At 31.1% G+C, this 25,953-nt stretch overlaps 1 protein-coding gene across 1 annotated transcript in view; it reads right to left on the bottom strand.

The window, feature by feature from the left end:
- Nucleotides 1-618: 618 nt before the first annotated feature.
- The window catches only part of LOC136984695 (FRAS1-related extracellular matrix protein 1-like), a 54,640-nt gene continuing 29,305 nt past the window's right edge, over nt 619-25,953 (bottom strand). Inside the window, exons 11-17 of the mRNA XM_067281778.1 lie at nt 21,185-21,541; nt 17,331-17,533; nt 15,536-15,688; nt 13,035-13,141; nt 10,456-10,693; nt 4,790-4,960; nt 619-1,069 (exon numbers count right to left, since the gene is read on the bottom strand). Of these exons, the coding sequence (XP_067137879.1) occupies nt 858-1,069; nt 4,790-4,960; nt 10,456-10,693; nt 13,035-13,141; nt 15,536-15,688; nt 17,331-17,533; nt 21,185-21,541 (1,441 nt within the window). The 3' untranslated portion in view covers nt 619-857. The remainder of the gene's footprint in view (nt 1,070-4,789; nt 4,961-10,455; nt 10,694-13,034; nt 13,142-15,535; nt 15,689-17,330; nt 17,534-21,184; nt 21,542-25,953) is intronic.

Raw genomic sequence — 25,953 nt, 5'->3', positions numbered from 1 at the left:
AAGTACTTTAAAAATTCAAAACGAACAGATTATTTAAAATAAAAGAATGCAGTAAGAACATTCACACAAGCACCTTATCATGCATTTTATTCTCATAAAATTTTATTGTTATGTAAACAAATATAATCTTCAATATTTTGTTGTCACATTTGAAATATTTATCTTAATAACTTCATTTTATTTTATAAAAAAATTTAGGTCTTTTAGAACATTTAGTCTTATATATATATTATCCAGAAGCATATTTTGTATTTTAACCTGTTCATCAAAGTAATTACTCTAATTCAAATGAGAGATAACTATTATTGATATATAAAACAATTTTTATACAAATATACAGAATATAAAATTTTTATATTAACATTTTATTAATATAAAATTCAAAGAAACAATCTATTTGAAAAGAAACTATAGTAAAGGTTTCAACATATGAAGTATAAAGATATAAAGATTCAATAAATATAAAAATTTAATGCTTGATAATACATCACCTTCTGATCATTTTGTTTTACAGTAATTAATATCTGTAAATTTTATATCATTTCAATTTGGCTTATTGAAGCAATTAAGAAAATTATTGAATACATTAGCAAAATGGTACCTAAACTCTTTAATTTATTAAAAACTCATTTCTAAGAATTATTAATACATAAAATTCATATTCTAAAATTTATCACATTTGAAACTGTGTAAATTATTCTACAAGCAAGCATAACTGACTTACTATTTGTGCTGAATATAAGATTAATATTTTTTTTATAATAATAAAATTAAAAAACAAAAGACTAACTAATTGTTGGCTTGAAAACAAAAAAAATATTGTATTTATACTCATAACTAATAACTCTAACATATTTTTATACAAAATTTTGAGAATAAACACATACATAGCTATGATTATAATCACAAAGTCTGTTTATCCAATGACCAGTTCCTCTAACTAGAACACATTTTAATTTAATTGAACCCACTTTAGAAATTCGTGGAAATCCTTCTTTCCAGTTGGTGAAAGTAAGTGGACTGTCTGATGTGTAATTCCAAGTTGTATGGTTTGTTGATGCATGCAAACCTAATTAATATAATAATTTAATATAAGATTATTTATAAAATATAGAATATAATCTAAAAATCTCTATGAACTATCTACATATATATAACCAATTCAGATTATTATATTCATTATGGAAAATTTGTCTAATATAACTTATTTAATTCTGTATTTTGTTGAAAAATTATGAAAAGAAAATAGTTCAGATTACTTTCTTTTTCAGAATTACAAATATGTATGCAGAAAGGATACAATGTACCAAATAAACATCAATAAGAAATGCAATTAATATCAAGTACAAATTTAGAAATCCATCTGTTCATATGTTATACAACGAACTTGTTGTATAACATATAACAATGTTCATATGTTATTTATTCGTAGACTATGTTTGTTCAGCATTTCAGTCTGTGCACAAAATTATCTCTATCTTTACATTATAGAATAGAAAATAATCGTGTGCTTTCATGACTTATCTAAACTCTACAGAAATTAAAAAGAATTCAAAGTTTTGTATATTGTATTGTAACTGTAAAATATCTATATGCTATTTTACTAGCAGAATGTTCATCTCAACTAATGATCATATCTGTATATCTTACAAAGAAAAAAAAACCTTATATGTCTAATTTATTTGATTATGTATTATAAGCAGTGGCGTAGCGTAGTGGGGGTGACAAGGGCAGCACTTTTAGGGGCGGCAAAATTTCACAATAAATAATAATAATACAATACACCTGTACAATACACAATAATGATGATTGTTCTTGCGGAAAAGTTGTTTAGAATTACTGTATATTTTAGTCTTTTAAATTGAGATACCTAAATAAGGGGGCAACGAAATTTTCCTCTGCCCCGGGCGGCTGACACCCACGCTACGCCACTGATTATGAGTTATTTTTATGCTTAAAAATATCTTTCATTGAGAAAAAAAAAATGGTAGTTTGCTATGCATTTTCTTAAATTTGGAAAAGTATTTAAACAAATAAATGTAATCTTATTGTTTAAATATGTGTTTGATTTATAGAGTGATTTAAGTTAAAACTTTATATAAATACACTGTTTCTCTCTCTCTCTTCAAAAGTATAATGTAAAAATAGCTTTCAAAAAGCAAAAAATATTTGTTATATAAATTTTCTTGCTAGATTTTAAAAATTTTTGGAATTTTTTTTTTATTGTATTTAAATTAATATCCTGATAATAAATTCAGGAAAGCTATATGCTAATCAAAGTCTTTCCATTCATCTTTCAGTTTGATAAATTATGAAACTGCCAGATTAAAGAGTGAACCAGAAAAATTTCTTTTGTTATGAGCTTTCCTTGTATGAATTTTCAGTCTTCTAAAATTGGGTCTTTGTAAACTTAAAAATAAAACACTTATATTCTGATTCACTTTTTAATCTGTTCTTTATCATGTATTTAAAATATTAAATAGTTGTACTTAAGATTTCATATATTCAATAATCAATAATATGAGAGTTGTGATTTTGTGCAGATAGTCTACAGTAGTGCATAATCCAACACTAACAACTCTACAGGTAACTGCAAGAATAGAAATAAACCTTTACATAACTTGTAACTATGTACAGAGTATGGCTATTGACTGCAATTTGAAAAACTTGTAGACCTATAAATTCCCACTATTGTCCACTGTCTGTTCTTCCTTAATCTCAAGTATGGGAAAATTAAAAAGACGTAGTCACTTCCAAAAAACTTTTGGTGGATCACCATTTATTTCCTTAAAATGTTCCATTAGAATAAAAACTTCAGGACGACTTTTATTCTAATGGAACATTTTAAGGAAATAATTGGTGATCCACCAAAAGTTTTTTGGAAGCGACTACGTCTTTTTAATTTTCTTAAAAAAATTTTCATCTAGCGGAACTTTAAAATTAAAAATTTATTGATAATTCGCCGCCAGAGGGAGGACAAGACAAGCTAATCTACATTTTACAGTGCAATTTTCAAGTGGATAAAAAGTCTGAAGCTCCCGAATGGAAGTCATGGATGCAACCTAAGACATCATAAGATCACCAAATTCCGATTTTTGAAAAATTATTGTAATTTTAATTGGATTTTTTCCTATGTTTTTAAAGAATTGTTTCCTGGGCGGCTGTGAAGCCTACAAAGAAAGATCGGGTCGTCCTGAAGTTTTTATTCTAATGGAACATTTTAAGGAAATAAATGGTGATCCACCAAAAGTGTTTTGGAAGCGACTACGTCTTTTTAATTTTCTTAAAAAAATTTTCATCCAGCGGAACTTTAAAACTCAAGTATGGGGTTAAACAGATGAAAATTAAAGCCAGAAAGCTTAGGGACTGGAGGTCCTGATTAACTATTGAACAGCTACCAGTTTACACCAGAAGTCACGTTATTTCAATTCAAACATTTTCCCCTGAAAGGAGTTAGATGACTGGCGCATCTCTATTGCTAACAGGAAAGTATGATGTACTGGGGCAAGAAACTACTAATTTGAGGTAGAGAGTATATTTTAAATTAAGTAAATTAAAAATATGATTAAAAATTGCAGCCAAGCATTGTGAAGATGTCACAATAAAATAATTGCTCTTATTTATATTTAAATTAATAAATTTTGAAAGTGAAGATCAGATGAAGGTCCAGATAACATAACTGACAACAAAACTGCACTGTAAATGGGAGCTGCATGTTCAAGTCCTGCTTTGGGCTTTAGTGCCAAATTACTTAGCATTTAATTGATAATAGTAAAAGTAATATAGTCCAATATAATTTGGCAATCGTTTGGCTTTAATATTGATATATACTCTGCACTTCTAGAATTATGTCTCTGCACTCTTGTTGTTTAAAACTTGACCCTGGTATGCAATTTAGAAGCTACTATCTCAAACATTAAAACATTTATGTGAATAAGGGTCGATTTACACACAACAGTGACGTGCGGGCACAGTGCAGTAAGCATCGATAAATATCACACATAGCCAATCAGAGTTTCATGTACGACACTTGTATGATTGACAGAATACAGATCATGTGTCGTAGATGAAACTCTGATTGGCTATGTATGATATTTATCGATGTTTATGCATCAAGCAGTCACTGTGTCGGCACATCACTGTTGTGTGTAAGTCGACCCTAAGGGGCACTGAAATTCTTTCTTTTTCTCTGTAAAGCTTACAAGTAAGTTTGAGAATTTCAATGCAGCACTTATCATCATTGAAAAACTTTGGATGTAGGACTTTTATTCTTTTAATTTCTTGTTAAAAATATATTCCAGAATGATGCACTGAAGAGGGAACAAAAAATATACATCATTTGAAATTGTAATGATAAATTAAACAAATAAAGTTATCATCACTGAAAAACTTTGGACATTATAAGTGCTGTATTGAAATTCTCAAACTTACTTGTAAGTTTATAGAGAAAAGAAAGAAAGAGGAAATTTTAATATATTTTTCTATGTTTCTGAACATGAGTTCATAACTGCAAGTTTAATTGGCAGAAAGCCTGATCAACTTTCAAACATGGATTATCAGCATAAAATTACAGTAGGATACTTTGAAATATAATTTAAAGCAATACTGTTGGTTAGAGTTGCTGAGAATTTAGAAAAGAAGTTATTAAGCTAAATTCTATTTAATTATTAACATAATTAAAATGGGATCAGAATACTAAATTTATTAGCTATTAAGCAAATTTTCCATTGATAATAATATCAAAGGTTTAATGAGTAACTAATATATTCTTATTTCTCTTTAACCTTACCTATCCAAAATGGCCTATTTTTTGTCAATTTTATTAGCCATTTATTATGTTCATTTGAAAAAACTGAAGCCAAGTGTCCTTGATTTTGATTCTGACAGAACATTTCAGCTTCATTCCAAGATAGCTGCTGTTTAAATAACTTATAGCATTTATTTTCATACTCCTTCCAACCTATAAAAATATTAAACTTATTGCATATTAATGTAATTTGACAATAAGTTTAACTAATAAATAATAATAATAATAAAGATTTTATAGTATACATTATAGTAATAAATAATACAATACTGTATTTTACATTTTAAAAGGTACAAATATTGTTTTTTTTACTCATTTTTCAGTACATTACTTTTTAAAATGTAAAAATTCTAATACAGGTGCATAGAAAAGAATGTTCACAAGATCATAAAAAAATCACATTATTATTATACATATAAAACTAATGATTAGCAGTGGTTTTTCACAAAATTCTACTCCTTAATTCTCCAACAAAGTTTTAATTTTCATATGCAAATGTTTTCAGATATATTTAATGTCTATCTTCAGACATAAACAATTATTGAAGAGAACAAACCAATTTTACAGAAATGGAGCACCATCTTATATGTTTAAATCTAATTATCAAAGGAATATTTCCAAATTCTTCAACAGGACTTTTGTAAAAGTTTGTAAAAGTGCTGTTTGATGATAGTTTTTGCCTAAAGAATTTGTAGTTTTGTTTTAATTGTATTTTATTATTATTATTATTAAGAGAATAATAAATCCTGAGTCAACGTACACTAGGAACAAAGCCAGTCTCATATTCATCCAAAGTCATCACTAGTATATGTATGGAATCTCTCGTGTAGATGGATAAACTGGGCTCTGTGTGAGAGCAAAACATTTCCACTTTCATTCATAAAGCTACACAGCAATTATTATTTGTAGAAATTAATTAAGACAAACTGATCTAAAAACCAACTGAAAAAATAACATGTAAAATTTTGTTAAGTAAATAGAATCCAGTCGAGAAGAAATAAAGAAAAACTAATCTCAAATTAAAATTTTTACATATTACAAGAGATTCCACACTTGCACAAGCGATGACTTTGGATGACTGGCTTGGTTCCTAATCTAAGATGACTCAGATTTATTATTCTCTTAATACCAAAACTATAGTTCCTTGAGAAATTTCATATAATAGAATTAAATAGCTGTTTCAATACAGTATTAATGTGACTATTGCAATAAAACAAAATTTGTCAAACAGTTTCTTCTGATAATTTGAAATTTTTTTGTAGTATGCTCATCATATCTATCTACAGTAGAGAGTCGTTAATCGGAACGATGGGTAATCGGAATGATTTTCAGTCGGACTGTGTCGTGCTGAATTGAACGTTTTTGATACTAGATTTACTTCTAAAGTATAATTTTCATGTTTTTATATTCTTCAATATATTTATTTTGTTTGTACAAAATGCAGAAATAATTTTTAACGATACGATAGCCTCGATTATTATTATAAAAATTTTCGTTAGGCTTAAAATCGACGAAAATTCAACACGAAGCGACACGCAACGGAGAAAAATTTGAACATCGGACAGGTTAATATATTTTTTTGTACAAAGTCGGTAATGGGAACAAATGACTAATCTGAACACCCCCAGTCCCCAATTGATTCCGATTTTCGACGCTCTACTGTAATTTGAATTATTGTAAATATTGGAAAAATACTTTCTCTAAACTACTATTAGTATAATAGATAAATAAAACTGACTTACTCGAGCTTGTAACCAGTGTGAAAAATAAATAAACAAATTCAAAGAAACAAACGTTTTCCAAACACCTTCCGTATCCTTCCTCAGGTAAAACGGCTGGATTCTTTATTCTATAACACCGTTCCGAAATTTTAAAACAAATTCAAACGATGCTAGTTCAGTTGTGTAATGTCCATTGTGCAAGCAGTGTCGTAACTAGTCTTTTATACGCCTGGTGCGAGCATCTGTAACTACGCCCCAAAACTTGGTCCAGGTCATTTCTGCGCACCCCCCAGGGTCTAAGCCCTGTGCCTAGGCACTGCCCTAGTTACAGCACTGTGCACAAGCACTGTATCTGTCGTGTTCCCTATTGTTCAGAATCATATTTACTCTTCTCATACATTGCACTATTTTACTTTTAACGTTATGTGCCCTCATGTATCATCCGACACCAAATAAATCTCTGAGAATCATTATGCAATAACACTTGCCAAGCAAGCAAAAGAGCCATTTCCTCGTGGGAATTAATGCACGTCGATGCAGTTTGCACCTTATGTATCTCTATCGCCTCTAGCCATTTGAAGTGGTCCATCTGGGTTCTTGACTATTAGTGCTGCCCCTGCAAAGTCCACAGTAATACCCGGGTCAGAAGCATATATCATGAGTGACGTGGTGGCTCTGTTGTATTGTATATCTGCTTTGTGTTCTCTACTTCTGATCCCCATCGAGCATTTTGTTGATCCTATGTAGATCAAATCCCTATTGAACCTCTCATCTCTCATCAGGATTTGGTAGATGCCTGGCAATTTACTTGGGTCAGATGGGTCCTTTCCATTATGTAACATGTCAAAGATAGTTGGGCCTCTCCTGTATGCAATGATGACCTTACGTCTTTTGGCGATAGCCACGTACATGGATCTCAAGGCAGGGTTTTATGTAAGTGATATTCTTTCAACATCCATATCTTGGTTGTGACCTTGTATCATCGTAGGTGTGTTGTGGGTCATTAGTATTCTTTTGTGGCGCTCCGAGATTCTTGGAATAAGATTGTGGTAGCCGTGCATATCAGCAATCTTCCCAATGTGGTTTAACTCCTTTCTAAGTGCCTCTTGAGTAGATAAATGAGTGTATGAGATGTATATTGTTGGTCAGAAGAGCATACACTCATTCATCTACTCAGAGTATGAGAAGAGTAAATACGATTCTGAACAATAGGGAACACGACGGATACAGCGCTTGCGCAATGGACATTACACAATCGAACTATCATCGTTCAAATTCGTTTTAAAATTTTGGAACAGTGTTATAGAATAAAGAATCCAGCCGTTTTACCTGAGGAAGGATACGGAAGGTGTTCGGAAAACGTTTGTTTCTTCGAATTTGTTTATTTATTTTTCACACCGGTTACAGGCTCGAGTAAGTGAGTTTTATTTATCTATTATACACACCCTGGTGTGCATGAGGAAGTTATACTACTATTAGTTACAACATATTATTAAACTTGAAGTATCATGACACAAATCATGATACCCTATCTAAAATGGTATAACAGTATTTTCATTGGCTTATACAGACACTTTCTTAGGTATCTTCTCATTATTTCCTTTACAAAACTCAAATCTTAGAAACCCACACTCTGACATTATATTGTAAAAATTACAAATCTATGTAAAAAGAAATCAAAATTATTTAGAATAAGTTTCAAGTTTCTTTCTTTTACTTTTCTAACAGTTAACTCACCATTATTATGAAAATGGTAAGCTAACTGTTAGATAAGATCATTCAGATTTTCTTCTCAGAGGATTATGTATCTAATAAACCTAAACATAATCCTCTGAGATCCTACACATAATCTTCATAGAACTAAACATCAAGGTGGAAGGGTCAATGGTTCACACCTCAGTCTACTGTAAACCAGGTATGGCCTCCCTTTACATCCTGGTTGGGTCATGTGATCCAGTCCAATACAAGACTGCCACATTTAACGCTTTAATCAAGAGAGCATTTTTGCATTCCTCCACTTTGTAAGCTCTAGCCACCGAATTAACATATATTAAACATAGCAACCAACCATGGGTACCCTAATCTGATCTGTAGGTTGATTGATCATTACCACCGCTCTGTACGTATGTGCCATCCACACCCACAGTGACAACCGACTGAAAGATGAAACACATGTTCCCATCACATTTAATTACATTAAATCGTTATATATGGAGATTGCCAACAAATGCCGCTTTTGGATCATGAACAGGAGATGTCTGACCATCTTGGACATCCTCCACAATGGGACTCTCCCAATCAGAACAGACTCCCAGGCATTTACTCCATCCCTCTTAAGGACCACAGGTGTGATAGGCACCTTATTTACATCAGTTCCACCAAATGCTCCTTGGGAGTTAGAATACGCGAGCACTCTGCAGACATTTGGCATGGGAGGAACACTACAGCTCTTTCTGTTTATGTGACTGACCCTGACATCGAGGCCACCTTCAACCAAGTGAGGATCATCATCATTTTGCCTCTCCCTGAGCACCTGAGATGGTTGGAGGCTATTTCCATTTATAAAACTAGCCACACCACCACCTGCATAAATTACAAAGAGTTGCTGAATTCGTCCATCACCTGGCAGGCCCTCACCTGGACACTGATCTTTAATCACAGACTAACCACAAGAATGCGCATGACCAACACAACGTTCTTGCACAAGACGTGGATTTGATTCTAATTTTAAATATTTATGTTCTACGTTCCATTGCTTGTTTTTTGTATCGCCTGAGGAAAAACTATTATTGTTCGAATATGTTTGCAATATATTTATCTGTTGTATCATCCACACCGGTAAAAAGTTCCAGGTACATGATTAATAAAAGTTCATATGTAAATTTACTTGATTTTAAAATCAGATTATTTAATCTAATGGATTTGATGATAAAAAATTTGCTTTGGCCTCTTGTTATAGTCACTTAACATTCTTAGACAGAATAAACAGTGTGTTCTTAAATAGAACAGTTGCTTTGAACATTAAATAGTTATAAAGTTCTGTATTTAGAAGTGTCTGACTTTTGTTTTGTACTTGAAAGTTTTAATCAAATGAATGATTTCTAGCTATAGAAACTATTTCAGAATTTTTGCATTCAAATACAAAATGATGAGAAAAATGCTAAATTCAGGAAAAAACAAATTATTTTATTAATATACATTTTTGTTCTTTTAAAAGTATATGATCAGCTGGAATGTTATGAAGCATGGGTAATTGTACATTAAAAAAAATCTAGCAATAAGTTGTGTAATTTTTCAGCTGTTATGAGATTTTGTTTTAAAAAATTTATATATTTTTAATTATTATAAATTAGCAAAGAACTTAATTTTGAAGATAAAGATGAGTTTTATAAAGATATGACACATGACCACACTATCTTCCCCCTCGACCTTTGATCAACAAAATTTAATAGCATTAATGCCCCTTATACACAAGCTACCATGCCAAATTTCATTTCTAAATCTTCACCCCATACAGAGATATTAAACAAAACAGATGCCGGTACACATACCCAAACATATATCCACAGAATTTTTTTGCCATTTTTTTGACTTTTTTGGGTTCAGGGGACCTCAAAATGTGGAGATTTGCAAAACAACTCAGAGGGTCAAATTTGACACGATTCCAATACTTTCCCTTGTTATGCATACATAACAGCCAAGAAAGTAAAATTCAAATGTAATGATATTCTTATGAATGTATTTATTCTAAAGCATTTTGTAATTTTCCAGATGATGTATTCTTTTAAAAGAGTGAAACATTTCTGAATAAAAAAAAAATTTGTTTTGTTCCTGATTTTAGATTTTTCTCATAATTTTGAACATGATACCAAGTGCAAATGTTATTTCTATTCAAATACAAAGTATTATATTTTAAAATAAAAATACCTTTTTGACAGGCAAAAGAATTTAAATTATTCAAATTTGGATCATTTGATTTTGTTCTATTCTTTTTTAAATTTTCATCTTTCATAGAATTATCAATTAAAATCTCTCTTGAAACTGGTTGGACCTCATCTGCACGTGGACGTGGTTCCCACGGTATCCACTGGTGACCATTACATTGATATAATTTTGAAGTAGAATAATTGTATTGTAAAAGTCCAAAGATGGTAGGAGAACAATTCTGTAAATAAAAATACAAATATTAAAATTATTTTTCACACTAAAGTTTTTAAGTTTAAAAAATTAGATTTTAAATTTGGATAAATCATATATTTGTTTGATGTTTTTCAGAAAATTCATTTTTATGTTTGACCAATGAAATTTTCTTGTAAGTAACTAAATTAGACTGTACAAAATCCTAAACCATTGCCACTGTCCATCACCTCTAAAATAAATCTTGGTAAGAAAATTCCAAAATTTATTTTATTAAATAACAGAGTTATTATTAAATTTTCTTTAGTAGCTGTATTTTATGTTTATCACGTGGTAGTCTCTTTAATCCGAATAACGGTTAGCTGTGAGACAGTCTACCGTTATTCGGATTAAAGAGACTGCCTCGTGATAAACAGAGTTATTGTTTAACACTTTCTTGGTTCTTAACCTTTCTGAGGCCACTGAGAACCATTCATATACTCTTTATTATATGGAGCATTAACATAAATACAAGGGTGGATCAGAAAGTAAAAGCAATTTCCATATAACTACTTAATTTCCACTTAGGAAAACAAATGCACATGTCCTTTTCTACATAGTCCCCCTGCACAGTGATGCATTTCTGGTATTGTTCAGTGAACTTCTCCATCCCTACTAAAAAAGAAGCTTTTTGATTGCTCATGAAGCCACATCTCTGCACTGCTTGCTGGACCTCACCATCTGAACTAAACCTGTGACAACATAGTGTATCCTTCAAGGGACCAAAGATGTGGTAATCATACAGCGCTAGTTCAGGCCTGTAAGGGGGACGTGGAAGCAATTCAAATCCAAGCAGTTATATAGTCTATGCTGTTTCTGTATGTGGCTGTGTATTGTCATGGAGCAGTAGCACCCCTTTGGACAGTAGTCCACATTGTTTCTGACAAATTGCAGGTTTCAATTGGTCTTGCAACAAAGCACAATATGTTGCATTGTTCACAGTCTCACCATGTGCCTGGAACTCCGTCAGAATAAGTCCCCACGTATCCCAAAAGAGTGTTAGCATCAGCTTCTTGCAGGATGGTTGTTGTTTGAATTTCTTGTGAACAGGAATGACAGATGTTTCCACTCAATGCCTCTTGCTCTCCAGATCGTAGTGGTATATCTGTGTCTTGTCACCTGTCAAAATTTGTTCGAAGATACTGGGATCTTCTTCATAGTGTTGGAGAAATCAGGATACATCTATACACTGCTGCAGATGCTGAGCTGTAAGCTGTTTGGGCACCTACTGCACACAAACTTTATGGTACCCCAAGTCATCACATGCACTATGGTTTGTACAGATCCATAACTGATATCCATGATTTCTGCTATCAACACACACAGAATAAGACCCTCTGGATGTGTTCCATGCGTGAAACCAGGTTGGCTTTAATCCATTACACTTGTTCTTCCCTCCTTAAAGTGTGCTATTAACTTGTAGATCTTTCATTGATGCATGGTACATCTCTATATTGTGCTAACATCCAGAGATGGATTTCTGCAGTTTTAACCCCCTTCTGCCTACAGAAAACACACTATGACACATTGTTCCTTGATGGTGCAATAACAAAATAGAACATCCATAGTTCTAACCTCATTGCTCACTGCCATTTAACTAAACGATGAAATGTTGGGCAAGGCAAGCCCATGCACACTTGTGGTGTTGCTTGTCAGCATTATTTTCTTATTTTTACTGCAGTTCAGCAAAACTTTTCTGAACTGTAATTGATTTTGTTTTATAAAATCACAAAACAAATTAAGCTTTCTCCTACAAAGATATCATTTTGATACTGATGGCTGCACTGCCACTTGGACTGTTCAGTTTGTGCAACTTTACAGCAAAAAAAATCTCTAGGAATCTGTCTAAATTATGCCATGAACCACATGTTTCTACCTAGTTAGAATGGTTTTGCACAGTAAAATGTTCTAATCAGAGAGAGAATTTATGACCACTCTTTGTATATATTCATCTCAAACACAAACGGTAATCAAACTGTCTACACTTGTAAAAATAATAAGAGCAAAGAAGTCACTCAAGAAATAAAATGGATGTATTTATTGTGTCTATAGGCTAATCTTCCACAGTTACTATGTCATATACACTATGTTTAAGTCTAGAAACACTAGAACTTTTTATCACCCTACACACACAACATTAAATGTGTATCACATTAACCAGGAATTTTTAAATATAGATACATACATTAACAGTACACAAACAAACAGTTATTTTTAATAGAGCCTTAACTTTAGTCCAGCATATATTTAGCATTGGTATCAATTATGAATTATGCTTACTTCACCACTACAATGAGAAATAAACATTGTGTATTTATATATTAACTTACTGCAAAATCTTTTTCAATAAATTTTTGTGGATTATCCGCCTGATCCCCATTGAATTTTTCTTGTGATACTTTTACAATTGTTGGTGCTGGTAATTCTTGACAGTTATCTGTAAAATAAGAAAACAATAAGACAATATAACACAGTTCACACTACACTATATAATGTGTTACAGTTTAATCAAGATGTGTTTCATTAAAACACATGTCTTGATGTTTAATAAACTATAATTGTGATTGTCATATTTCTTACATAAGATATCATGGGTGTTTTGAGATTAATATTTGATTTTAATTATATAAAACATATTCCCAAAGTGCACAAAACTTAGCTAACTATACATGTGACATGGATAACAGTGACTACAAACATTTACATTCTTTAGTATCTTCTTTAACATATAACTTCTTTTTCTTGCCTATCTCAAGTTGTATTACTGAAAGTTCTTATAACATAATAAAAAAATTATAAACTATTTCATCATTACATGTTACATTTTATTATAGATTTGTTTTACATACTTTGTGTAATTTTTATTATGTCTCATTTGAATTTGAATTATTTCCATTGTATTTAATGTTTTTAGAATGTTCTTTTTACTCTTTTTCATTTAAGTTTTAATATTCCATCTGAAAAAGGCCTATAGTAGTAAATTGAAAACATTTTTAGTAAATTAAATAGATTGCTGGAGTTATAAAAGGTGTACTGTTTGTTTTGTTTCAATTTGAATATTGTCATATTTTGTATAGTTATCTTTATATTTTGTTATAAATATATAAAATTAGTCAAACTTAAAAACTTCATTTAGGGATATATATCTGTATTATCTATTTTATCCATATTGTCAAAAACAAATTTTAAGTATGAAATAACTATAATTTTTGAAAGTTTTATGCTTTTAAATTTTTTTTTTCTAAATTAATAATGATTAAAAATAGTTCATATATATATATAAAATCTAACAGTATGTGTAATTTACTGTATATACATACATACATATACAGTACATAGATCAAGTACATAAATTGCTCGGAAAGTTTTGTACTACACATCTTCTATTGGTCCTAACAAAACGAGTCTTTCATCAATCAAAACAGTGTAAAAAATAGGTGGAGTAAAGTCCAAATCAAGTGTTCCTGTTTCCAGTACTTTCTCTGCAAGCAGTGCAAAAACACTAAAAAAATGGCAGTGTGGACAAAAACCGTATATTGGACAATTATCCATTACAACATTTTACATAATCTCAGTAAAGATGAGTTTTTCAGAAGTGTCCTCTGTTTGAGGAACATTGTCCTTTCTTGAAGACCATTACACGATGGTATAAACAGTTTAAAAGCAATAATTTTAGCATGGAGGACAACCCATGCTCAGGTAGGTCAACAGAAGCAGTGACATCAGAAAATATAACTGCTGTAGAGCAACTTCTCAATGAAGACAGGCTAATCACCTAGTGGCAGATTCAGGAACTATTAAATATTAGTGTATCATCTATTCATGACATTCTGCACAAGCACTTAGGATTAAGAAAGGTTTGTTTGCTTTGGGTGCCCCATTCACTGATGAAGGAGCAAAAGTACAATAGAGTAGAATGGTGTACAAAAAATGATTAAACAGTTTGAGTATGGGACATCGAAGGATGTTAGCAGCATTATAATGGAAGATGCGATCTGGCTGTATTATTATGACACACCAACAAAATCTCAGAGCAAAGTTTGGCTCTTTGAAGTTGAAGCAACTGCAGTAGAGGTCTGAAAATCACATTCCACAAAGAAACGAATGATTGCTGAATTCTTTGCAAAACACGGTATTGTGGAGAGAGTCATTCCAGAAAAACAGCATACAGTCACTAGTTCCTGGTACACCCAAACAAGTTTGCTAAAAGTCATTCAACAACTGAAGAATATTTGACCAAAATCCTAGCTTGAAACACTCCTACACCATGATAATGCTTCAGTGCACCAGTCAAAGGATAGTCACCTATTTGATCAAGTCTGAACTAACTGTTTTTTATCATCCTCTGTACAGTCTACATTTTGCTCCTGTGACTTTAGCTTATTTTCAGAAGTCAAAAAACATCTAAAGAAGGCAACTTTTCAGTAATGATGAGCTTCTGGCAGTGTGAGATAAAGGGTGTGGTGATCTCCCATAAGAAAAGTGGAAGGCATGGTTTCAGTGTATGGCAAGACGTGTTGAGTGTAATGGAGAGTATCTTGAAAGACTCTAAAAAGTAAATCTGGAGGACAAAACTTTCCAAGCAACCTATGTAGCTTTAAAAATTTAAATTAAATAATCTTTTTGTATTCTACAGATGAATATGTAGGTGTCCTCTAGTTTGCCAGAAGGATTATTAATTCATCTACTTATGTTCAAAATTTAATGTTTTTTTGTTTTGAATAATTTACACTTCTCAAAATTAATATGCAAAGCTCACAAAACTTTAAACAAACCTACAAGCAAAGAAAATTTTTTAATGAATGTACATTACAGAATAAATTATACTTACTTCCTCTTTTATCATGAATGCTGATTAAAGTTATATCCTTTTTACTAATAACAGCATTAATAGGATTTGTTAGATAAAGTTGAATTTGTTCAACACTTGATTCTTCTATATTATCATCAATAATTTGTAATCGCCAAATAGCTGATGTTTGACCTGAAAAATAATATTGCATTAATGTATTAAAAATAAATTGTATTGTACAAAAACTTATTTTTATAAACCTATTAATTTATGTTTATGAATTAAAAGAATACACAAAGTGATGGCTTTAAATTGAAAATGTAAGTGAAAAAAAAAATCAATTTTTACATAAGCTATAATAATTATATAAAGATGGTTTCTGAAAATTACTACAAAAATTGAGATTGCACAAAAAGTGTCCCAGAAAATTTTTAGATTAATCTATGTGCTGAAAAATCACATTCAGTTCTGTTCAGGAAATTCCAAACTAAAGAATACAAAATGTACAGGTCACTCAAAAGCAGTCGATGAAGAAAAGTGCAGGAAGAAAGTGTTAAAAATATACAACACAAATTATATAACCATATAATCAAATACACCAAAAATAAAGTGGAAAAAGCAAAGAATGAAAGCCAAGAAACAACTTGGCTGCAAAACAGATTGTGTTTATGCCTCAAGAACATCTTTTCAGTGCATGCACAGTTTGAACTTTGAAGCATCATTTGAAATCCAAAGCAAATTTTTGTCAAATTTAATACTTGATATCTGAAGCATTCAAAGTTAGTCATTTGAAGTATGAGGTACGACCTTATTTTGTTTCAGGATACATATATTGATTTTATTTTCTTTCTTGTTTTTTCATTTATTTCCTTTACTTTAATATCATAATTTAATTTGCTCTAGGACCCAAATATCCTCTGGACATCCATGATTATATTCCAAATTATATATACGTTATGGACAAGGTGATTAACATGGGCATTGTGAATAATGACCAACAAAATCAGGCATTGTAATAAATTTCAATAATTTATCAAATTGACCAGTCATTATGAATGCTGCTATCATCTAGTCAGGTAAAGTGAAAATAATACATTGAGGAGTGATCATCTGACACATGCTAGCCAATCAGAATTTACATCTTAGTTGCACATGCATATTGCATTTAGTGCTGAATTTTAACTTTATGTGACCAGTAGTTAATCTTTTTTCTTTGACAAAAGTAATGATCATGGAGGAATCATTAAGTGATAAGAATAATCGCTTTAACAACCGATTAAACAAGTAAATAGCAGAAAAGGTGAGAACAATCAAATTTTTACAAAATCAGCATATTTGTCAATGATAAAAAAAGTGAGAGTCAAAAATGTAAGTTACTTCTAAGTTACTGGAAGAATATCATTTAATAGTACTTTGAAATAATTCACAAAAAATAAATATTTCTAAACAAAATAAGTGGAGTTTTTTAATTTGATACTAAACACGATACACACACACAACTGAGTGCCAATTGGTTAGCGTATGTCAGATGATAACTCCTCAACTTATTATTATCACTTTGCCCGACTAGGTGATAGCAGTATTCATAATGACCAGTCAATTTGATAAATTAATCAATATTTATCACACTGTGTGCCCTTTTTGGTCATTATTCATAATGCCCGATTAATCACTTTGTCCATAACACATATATTATTACAATATTTTACCAATAGTAATTGTTTATAATCATAATCATCTTATATCTTATTAAGTATAAATTTGTATTGATTTTAATTAAAATTACAAACAATTAAATATTTACAAACAAATGAAAAGATAAAATTAGCCATACCTGGATCAAACTGAATTAATTTAGCTCTTCCAGATAAATAATCTAGACCTTCTTCAGCTGACTGACCTATGGCAGTAACTGTTACAAAGCTGGAATGTAAAACATCACCTGATCGCAGAACTTCAATATCAATACTTCCAACGTCTTCACACACAGCATATTCTGGATATGCAAAATAAATAATCGCCCAGTGGAAATTTAATCTGAAATAATTAAAAAAATACATATATCTGCAGGTAAAAATATATCATTTATTTTGAATTATTTGATCATAACAAATCAAAAATGTATGGTCCAAATTGTTAATTTGAAATTAATTTATAAGTGCATAGATCAACATGCATTTATCATCTATTATAAAGAGAGAGATAAATATTAGCGAGGTTGAGGCTGAAGTTTTAAATGCGAAAACATGTACGTCGGACGTTCAGAGCCATTTTCCCGTAAGCCTAGAAGTTTGACAATGGTGTCTGGAAAGTCAGTGGAATCGTGCTTGACATTCCAAACGCCATTGTCAAACTTCTAGGCTTACGGGAAAGCGGCGCTGAACGTCCAACATACATGTTTTCGTGTTTAAAACTTTGGCCTCAACCTTGCAATTTATTACTCAGTTAGACTGATATTATTATGAGTTTAATGATATATTCTATTTCCTTGCTTTAATTTATTATTATGCTGATTATGATTTACTATTTTATTATTGTATTATTTTTATTACTGTAATATTGTTTTTTTTGGTTTATTACATTAATATATTCACTATCACTCCAACTGCACTTAATATAAAACACAAAAAAAATACTTCGAAAACCTTTAATATGCAGTTAAAATTATCACAAATAATCTAATGTTTTCGGTCAACTTTATTGACCTTCCTCAGGATCGAACAAGAACCATTATTTCGAAAAAATTCTATTGCCAAACATAAAATTTGGAACGTTTTAAAAACCAAAGCCGCGCAATCTCAGTTTGCTCTTTTATAGATGCATATCAGCCGCTTTCTAAGCCAATGGGACCCTATAGGATTCTCTAAAATTAATACTTTGCTCTTTTTAACTGTATTTGCAAATATGCCAAGCCGCCGTATACTTAAGCTGTATTCTATTTGCCACTTTTTGTATAATTTCTGCACCGGTTTTCAAAGTATTTTTTTGTGTTTTACATTAATATATTCCTATATTTAAGGTTCTTATAATTTCTTAAACCTAAATTAATGTAAAATTATCTTCTCAATAACTGAAACAAATTACTAAACCCGTTCAACAAAACCTTTAACATCCAGTAATGAAAATTTTAGTGTAAAATACAAAGCTACAAAGAACCAAATAACCAGCAAAAAATTAAGAAGTGGTAACATTTTTGCCTGTGTTGAATAGCATCCTCAGGCTAACTAATCTCGCAGCTGTTGTCTCTTCTTAGGTCACCCCCTTTTTCACACATGTATGGCAATCCCCAATTGTTTCAATAGCTGTTGGATTAGTTAGCCTGAGGATGCTATTCAACATGGGCAAAAATGTTAGCACTTCCCTATTTTTTGCTAGTTCTTTGTAGCTTTGTATCAAGTTTACCCTGTTTTTTGAGTAGTTATATTTAATGTAAAAACTGACAAACATTTTTGATCTTAAACAAAATCTGCATCATGTCATTCTTAAATTAATATTATGTACTACATGATATCTCAAAATATGAGCATCTTGTTTGAACTGAAAAATTCTAAACAGTTCAAAAGTTTCTCTCTAATTTTGTGAAACCCTCAGAAACAATTTCATCATAACAAAGTAAGGATTTTGATAATGTGATTGTTTATTTTACAAAAGAAAGAAAAGGAGTCTGTAGTAAAGACACAGTAACAGCAAAACTGCTTCATCTTTATGTACTGTATCTTTTGTGAGGTTCCAGACACAGCTCAAAGTTATGTTATTTGTGAAAAAATTTCAAAAGAAAAATTTGTTAAAGTGAAAACTAAAACAAACTTATGTAAGAGAAATATTCTGTTATAAAAACAAATGTGATGTGATGATAAACAAGGGTTCTGGGTGTGACTCCTATATGAATTAGGTAATAGATTGCGTCAAACTGAAGAGAAAGAACTTTAACATTACTTCAATCTACTGTTTATGAGTGCCAAAGTAAAATAGAGAAAGGAAAAAGGATTTAGCAGCCAGGAGACATCATGCTGAATCATTAAAATTCTAAAGTGTCAGAGGAAAGGAAACAACAGGCTAAAATATGAGTGCAGATTTCTTAGTTCCATCAACATCTCCCAGTCAGAGTCAAGGGATGGTGTTGGGTAGACCCTCCAAAATGGGCAATTCTCATAACCCAAACTGATCTCAGTTTTCACCTGGAGACAGGAGAGAGACCAATTGGGAATCAAGACAAGGAAAGTTGGACCAATCAGAAAGGCAGATTGGGAGAGAAAAACTATAAAAACCCAGAGTTTCAATGCCAAAATTACAAATCCTCTGGACTGTGTCAAACTCTCTGGACCTTGTATCATTGTGGGCATCCAAGTGAAATCAACATTGCTATTTATCTGACTCCATCATCCTCTCCATCCTGTCAACTTGGAAATTCAGCAAACAACCCAATCCTCCTGATATTCCCCGGGCTGTCGTCACAATCTATCATTACTGTTTCCTAGTCGCCAACTCAAACTAGACGAAGAACCACTTGAACTGCCAAAAGGACTTTTAGGACCATCGCTCAAAAGAATCTTTTGTAGAATCTGTAAGTATCATTTTGTTATAATAAATGGGTCAATTGTAAAGACACATGTCATCTATGTTTCCATGACCACCACCACCACCACATGCAGGAAAGACCCTACACCATTCTGACACAAACTAAATTGAAAGCCCCTGTCAGCTAAACTCACAGTTTTCTCTGTTGGTTAGTTGAATATTGATATCATCTGTCAAATTTTTTGAGAAGAGGCAAATCCAAAATGAAGGAAATAGCATGCACATTATTATCAAGAGAGCAAAAAAAGTATGAAAATTTATGTGCCACAACAATGGTATACGCTTGCAGCAGCAGCCAAGCAAGATGGAAAAAGGTCTATGAGATGTTGCAAGACAACTTTTATGATTTTAAGAAGGCATTAGCAACATCAGAGAATTGGACAAAGGCTGAAAATAGTGAAAAACTCGGATGGTCCAACATTAAAGTGTTGATGAAAACAGAACAGCTGTGGTTCCTCTCATTCAAGTATGACTACAATAAAGATTTTCAAAGTATAAATCTATTTTACAAGTCATGAAGTTGTAGGGCATCAATAGTGTGTGTTTGCACATTAGAAAAAGCCTACATTGAAGATCTGACTGTTTCGAAAGCCAAGTACTTTGTGACAAAAATGTCATTCCTTCAGTTTATCATGATTTTTTATCAGTTTAGTGTATAGATAGTAACATGGAAGATGATGAGTGAGTTCAGATTAGGATTTTTTATATCAAATAATTTTAAGAATACATATAATTATGATGATTTTATGTCACTATCTTGCATTTCCAAGTTAAGTTTGTATTACTTGGTCAGAGGGATATGAAGATGAGAGTGTTAATCTAACTGGAAAGAAATTGTTTTATATTTGTGAAATGTTTTACTACTGTAATTTATATGGAGCAATATAGTTTGCAAAAAATAGGCTTTTATGCTGGCCACATTCCTATTTTTGTTTTATTGATTTTATAACATTATATGTATATATATATATATTTTAATATATATATTAAATTTATTATATCAGTTCTAAAATTCAGTTCTATAATTTGTTCTAAAAGATGCTGTTTTGTCATAGTTAAAGAAATTTTAATAGTTTAATGCATTTATCTTTTGTTACTTTATAAACTTACCTTTGTTCAGCTACTAGATTTCCATTTTTATCAACAATTCTGAAAGTCATGCTATCATTTGTTATTTCTTGATTTTCTCCATTGATTACAAATGTTATACGATGATCATTGATATCTTGTTGTGTAATAGCACCACTGACAATTTCACCAGTTTCTCTATAAACTAAATAACCATATTGTGGTGGTTTGTGAATTGTGTAAATTAAATCTTTTCCAATATTGGTATTATTGTTTGGCTTGAGTGAATCTGTAGTTAAGATGAATCCAGATTTACCCGTTCCAAAATATTCCATTTGTTCCAAAAGAGTAATGTTTGGCAAACTTGAAGATAACCTGGGTCTGATAAATATGTCCATTCTTCCAAGAAAAAAAGTAGCATATTTTAACATATAAATAATCATTTTTTAAATAAATATAATTAGCATTAAAAATATTAATAACTTGTACACAATAATTAAAATTAGATTTTAAAATTAATCTTTATACATAAATTTTCATGATTAATGTAAATAGATGGCTATGCATTTGAATGTTTAATAACTTAATTAATAGTAAAATCATTAATAATAAAAACTGCAAAAAATATTTCAAATAATATAATGTTGATTGTAACTTCTTCCATTCTATGCTGATTTTCAAGATATATAAAATTATATTTAAAATTTTATAATACATATTGTTATTGAAATTTAAGTTTAAAAATTGTCTAATCCAATCTTTCTTTCAACATGAAAGTTGCTCTCTATTGTTATTTAATCTAAAAATAAAATATTCAAAAATACTACAGTATTTGTGATGACTTTATAAATATGCTTGCATTTAATGCTAATTACTAGCACAAAATCAGTAAATTTTAAAGAGTAGATTTTAAAATCGTTCTGGAGGTCAGGCTTTTGGTGCCAGATTATCAGGACATTGTCCACATACCTTGTATCTGGAACCAAAAACCTGATTCCCAGAACTTCCTAAAAGATATCAATGATAATCCACAGGGCCTACACTTTAAGATTGAAGAAGAAAGTAATAGTACAGCACATTTCATGGATGTCCAACTCACTAGATATTATAGATAGATCCACACCAGGATCTATAGATAACTCTTCTACCACCCACTTTCTTACAACAGAATCCTGGGATCCTTACGCATTCAAAATCACAGCCTTCACTGCACTTATCAGAAGAGCAATAACACACTGTTCCAGAGTGGGTGACAGAACTATGGAATTTAAATACAAGAAAATTGCAATTAAGCATGGTTGCTCTGCCAAATTGATAACAGGATTAATCAAAAAGTAGGAAGACACACCCACCAACACATCACATAATATGGATAGGAAGCTGAAAACAGTTACATATAACCATGGCCTAAGAAAAATATACAAAAAAATAGCTGAAGCTAATTTACTGTGATTGGATAGAATTCTCGCAATATATTGCTTACTAAAAAATGAGAAAGACCTCAAATACTTTCTGATAATCTACAGCATCCCATTCAAAGACCATAGATCAGTGGCGTGCCGTGACATTTGATGACAGGGAAGCTGTGTTTCAGTAAGAAGCCGACTTCCAGGGGCAATTAGTTAATTGCGCGTCAGTGATGGTCTAGGGTCCATTCGTACGTGCGTGGTGGCGGAAGAGACATATCTGGCAAAAACCGACAAAGAAACATAAAATAAACATATACTATGTACTGTACAAGATAGTTTGCTTTAAAACAATCAGCCGTTCGGACATCCCGGGCGTCAATGTGGTTCTTCGATGGTCGATCGAAGGTGGCTCCGGGACAGTGGCGTTGACGAGTCTGTAGGGCACGGGGAGACTTCCTCTGTTGGCGTCGGGGACATGGTCTAAGTCCGAAGTGGCACGGGTTACAGGTTGGCACAATAGACGAGAAATTATATTTTTTTTTTTTTTTGCGTGCGTTGACATATGGCGTTTTGGTTATTCGGAACGTTAACCAAGTGCAAGGTGTCCTCGATTGTCAGGGATTATATCAATCTCCGTTCTTTCTTACGTCCATTTGATTAGTCGTTCTCCCTCAATCACGCTTCCCGAGCGGTTGGACCCTGGTTACTAAATGTAACGAGACTCTGATCTGGAGAGCAAGAAAAGTCAAAATTGAAGATGAATTCGATCTTCCACCGATGACAGGACGACTTCCTTCCGCGATTTATGGTTTCTGCCTGGCAGTTTGATATAAACAATGAATGTCCGACTACAAACGACTTTTACCTATGTTTTTTTAAACTAATAAATTTTTGTCTAAATTAACCGTTTTTCGCGTCTTTTGTGACGGGTCAGACCTGTCCGGTACATGACATTTCCATAAAAGTTTTAAACAAATACTGGAAATGACAAAAATAAACAATTTACATATTTTAGTTCTAAAATACAAATAATACATACATAATACAAATTGATACGATACAAACAATAATAGAAAAACTTTTTATTTTTTATAAACTAACTCTACTCGGCAATTTTTTTCGGCAAGTCGTTAATTACTTTATCATAAAAGTCGGTGGTTGCGACTCCATCAACATATTTAAAAGCTCTTTTTCTATCGAAAGCAATGCTAGCGACGACAATTTTTCCTCCAGTGTTCCTGGCCAATGTACGAATTCTCTCCATGGTCGAAAAACTGCGCTCAACAGACCCACTGGTAGATGGTATCGTAAATATTGATGATATTAAATCATATAATTCTGTTAGTACGGCTTTGTTCGGATCGTCATAAATTATATGTTTTATGTCTAACTGTAAGAGTTACTTGTCAATATAGTCCGGACATGAATATAAATATTGCGATTCGCTACGTAATTTAGATAAAATCAAAAAATTTCCCATAAAATTTACTTAATTTAAAGAATTAAAACATGCTTGGAAAAATTGTTTTTCATAATATTAAAATTATTAACATTTAAAAGTGATAAAAATTCTAAAGATTTTCTGACAATATAATTACAGTATAATTAAAAGAAAATTATAATTAAATATAACTTTGCGAAGAAACGTACATAAAAATAACATTGAATACTCTTTACGGGAATTGTTTAAGATTTAAAAAGTAATCAGACAGCTCCCTACCAGTGGCTAAGGGATGGAATCGTTGAAAGCGTTACGGTGTGTAGCATCCACTGGCTAAACCGGCTGATGTTGGTGCTCTGTAAAGCGCATGCGCCAATGCCCTCTGGCTGCTTTGCACCATTCGGTTATTCTTGCCGTGAAAGCTGTCTCGTAAGCACTTCCATTCCGCCAGTGATTATTCGAATATACAATAGCAATCTTATCGTTTTTTTCACATGTAGTATAGAAATTTGTGATAAGATACATAATGCGGTTATAATAAAATATTCATTTTAATTTATTCAAAGTACGTTAAAATTTATTTTAGAAAATACAAGGAAGTTATTGGAAGGTGGAAGCGGCGCTTCCACAACTTCCAATGACGGCACGCCACTGCCATAGATACAACATCACAGAATACATAGGAGCACTGCACACTCCATAATAGTGAGATGTGAAAGAATACAAAGTGATAATAAAGAAAAAACAATCAACCACCACATTAGCAGCTTATGCTATGAATAATGAAGTTGAAATCAACCTAAATTAGGCCAAACTAATAAAACTAGTATGAGTTGCAGCCTATATAATACATTTGAAGAGGCTTGAAATGTACAATATGTCTATCCTGCAATGTGATGAATGTCATGGCTGTAGAGACTATCTCAAAAGCATGAAAATCACACTATGAAATATCCTAACATCAAAATAATACTTTGCACATTGTACAATTCTTAGTTTGTACAGTAAACTTTGATCAAAATTAAAGCTATGTCTATATTAAAATTTGGCAACTTCAATTGTGTATTAAAAATAAGAAAAATAAAATCTATTAGATCTAACTGGATATTATTCTAATATTTATGGTTAACTAAAGAAAGATCTTCCTGCACATTGCTATTGTTATTAAAATTGTTTTTATTATAATTATTGCAATGTTTTAATGAAAAAATAACAATAAAATAATGCAAAAGTATACATACAAAGTACTTTCGTCTAGCTATTTTGGTTTAATTAGTTAAACCAAAATATTAAAATATTAAATCAAACGAAAAGAATTTTCTGAGAATGATGTTCCAGCAAGATGTTAAAAAAACAAAGGTAAAGGTTTTACAACAACAAGTTATTAAAAAAATTATTTTAATATCTTGCTGTTGAAAAACTTTAAACTTTAAAATTGAAACATCATTCTCCAGGAAATTCTTTTCATTTGATTTAAACTGAAGAAACTTAAATAACTAGAAAAAAGTACTTTGTACAGTACATATACTCTAAAGTAATTACTGTTATACAAACTACAGTTGTACAAATACCCACTCTAAAAACCATTTAATGCAGAAATATTTATTTATTCTAACAAAGAAGATCATTAAAGATGATTGAAAACATTAGAATAAAGAAATATTACTGCATTAAATAGTTTTTAAAGTAAGTATTTGCACTTTAATAATAAATTTCCATAAAATAATGTTAAAATGTTCCTTTGTTGCTAAATATTGTTTTTTTTTTTTTCTAATATTTATGTTTAACACTACTTTGTGTATAATATTAATAAACCAAACTATTATATTATAATTAATTATTGAACAAATTTAAATTTCAATATGATTATGTATTTAAATATTACATAATATACTAATTACTCAAATAATTTATTATTAATAAAATGAGATGCTATCAGCCAACTGTTTAAAATAATAATA

This window comes from Centruroides vittatus, unplaced genomic scaffold (assembly GCF_030686945.1).
Source record: "Centruroides vittatus isolate TY-2023 unplaced genomic scaffold, ASM3068694v2 contig_926, whole genome shotgun sequence".
Lineage (NCBI taxonomy): Eukaryota > Metazoa > Arthropoda > Arachnida > Scorpiones > Buthidae > Centruroides > Centruroides vittatus.
This window is presented reverse-complemented; position numbering and strand designations above follow the sequence as displayed.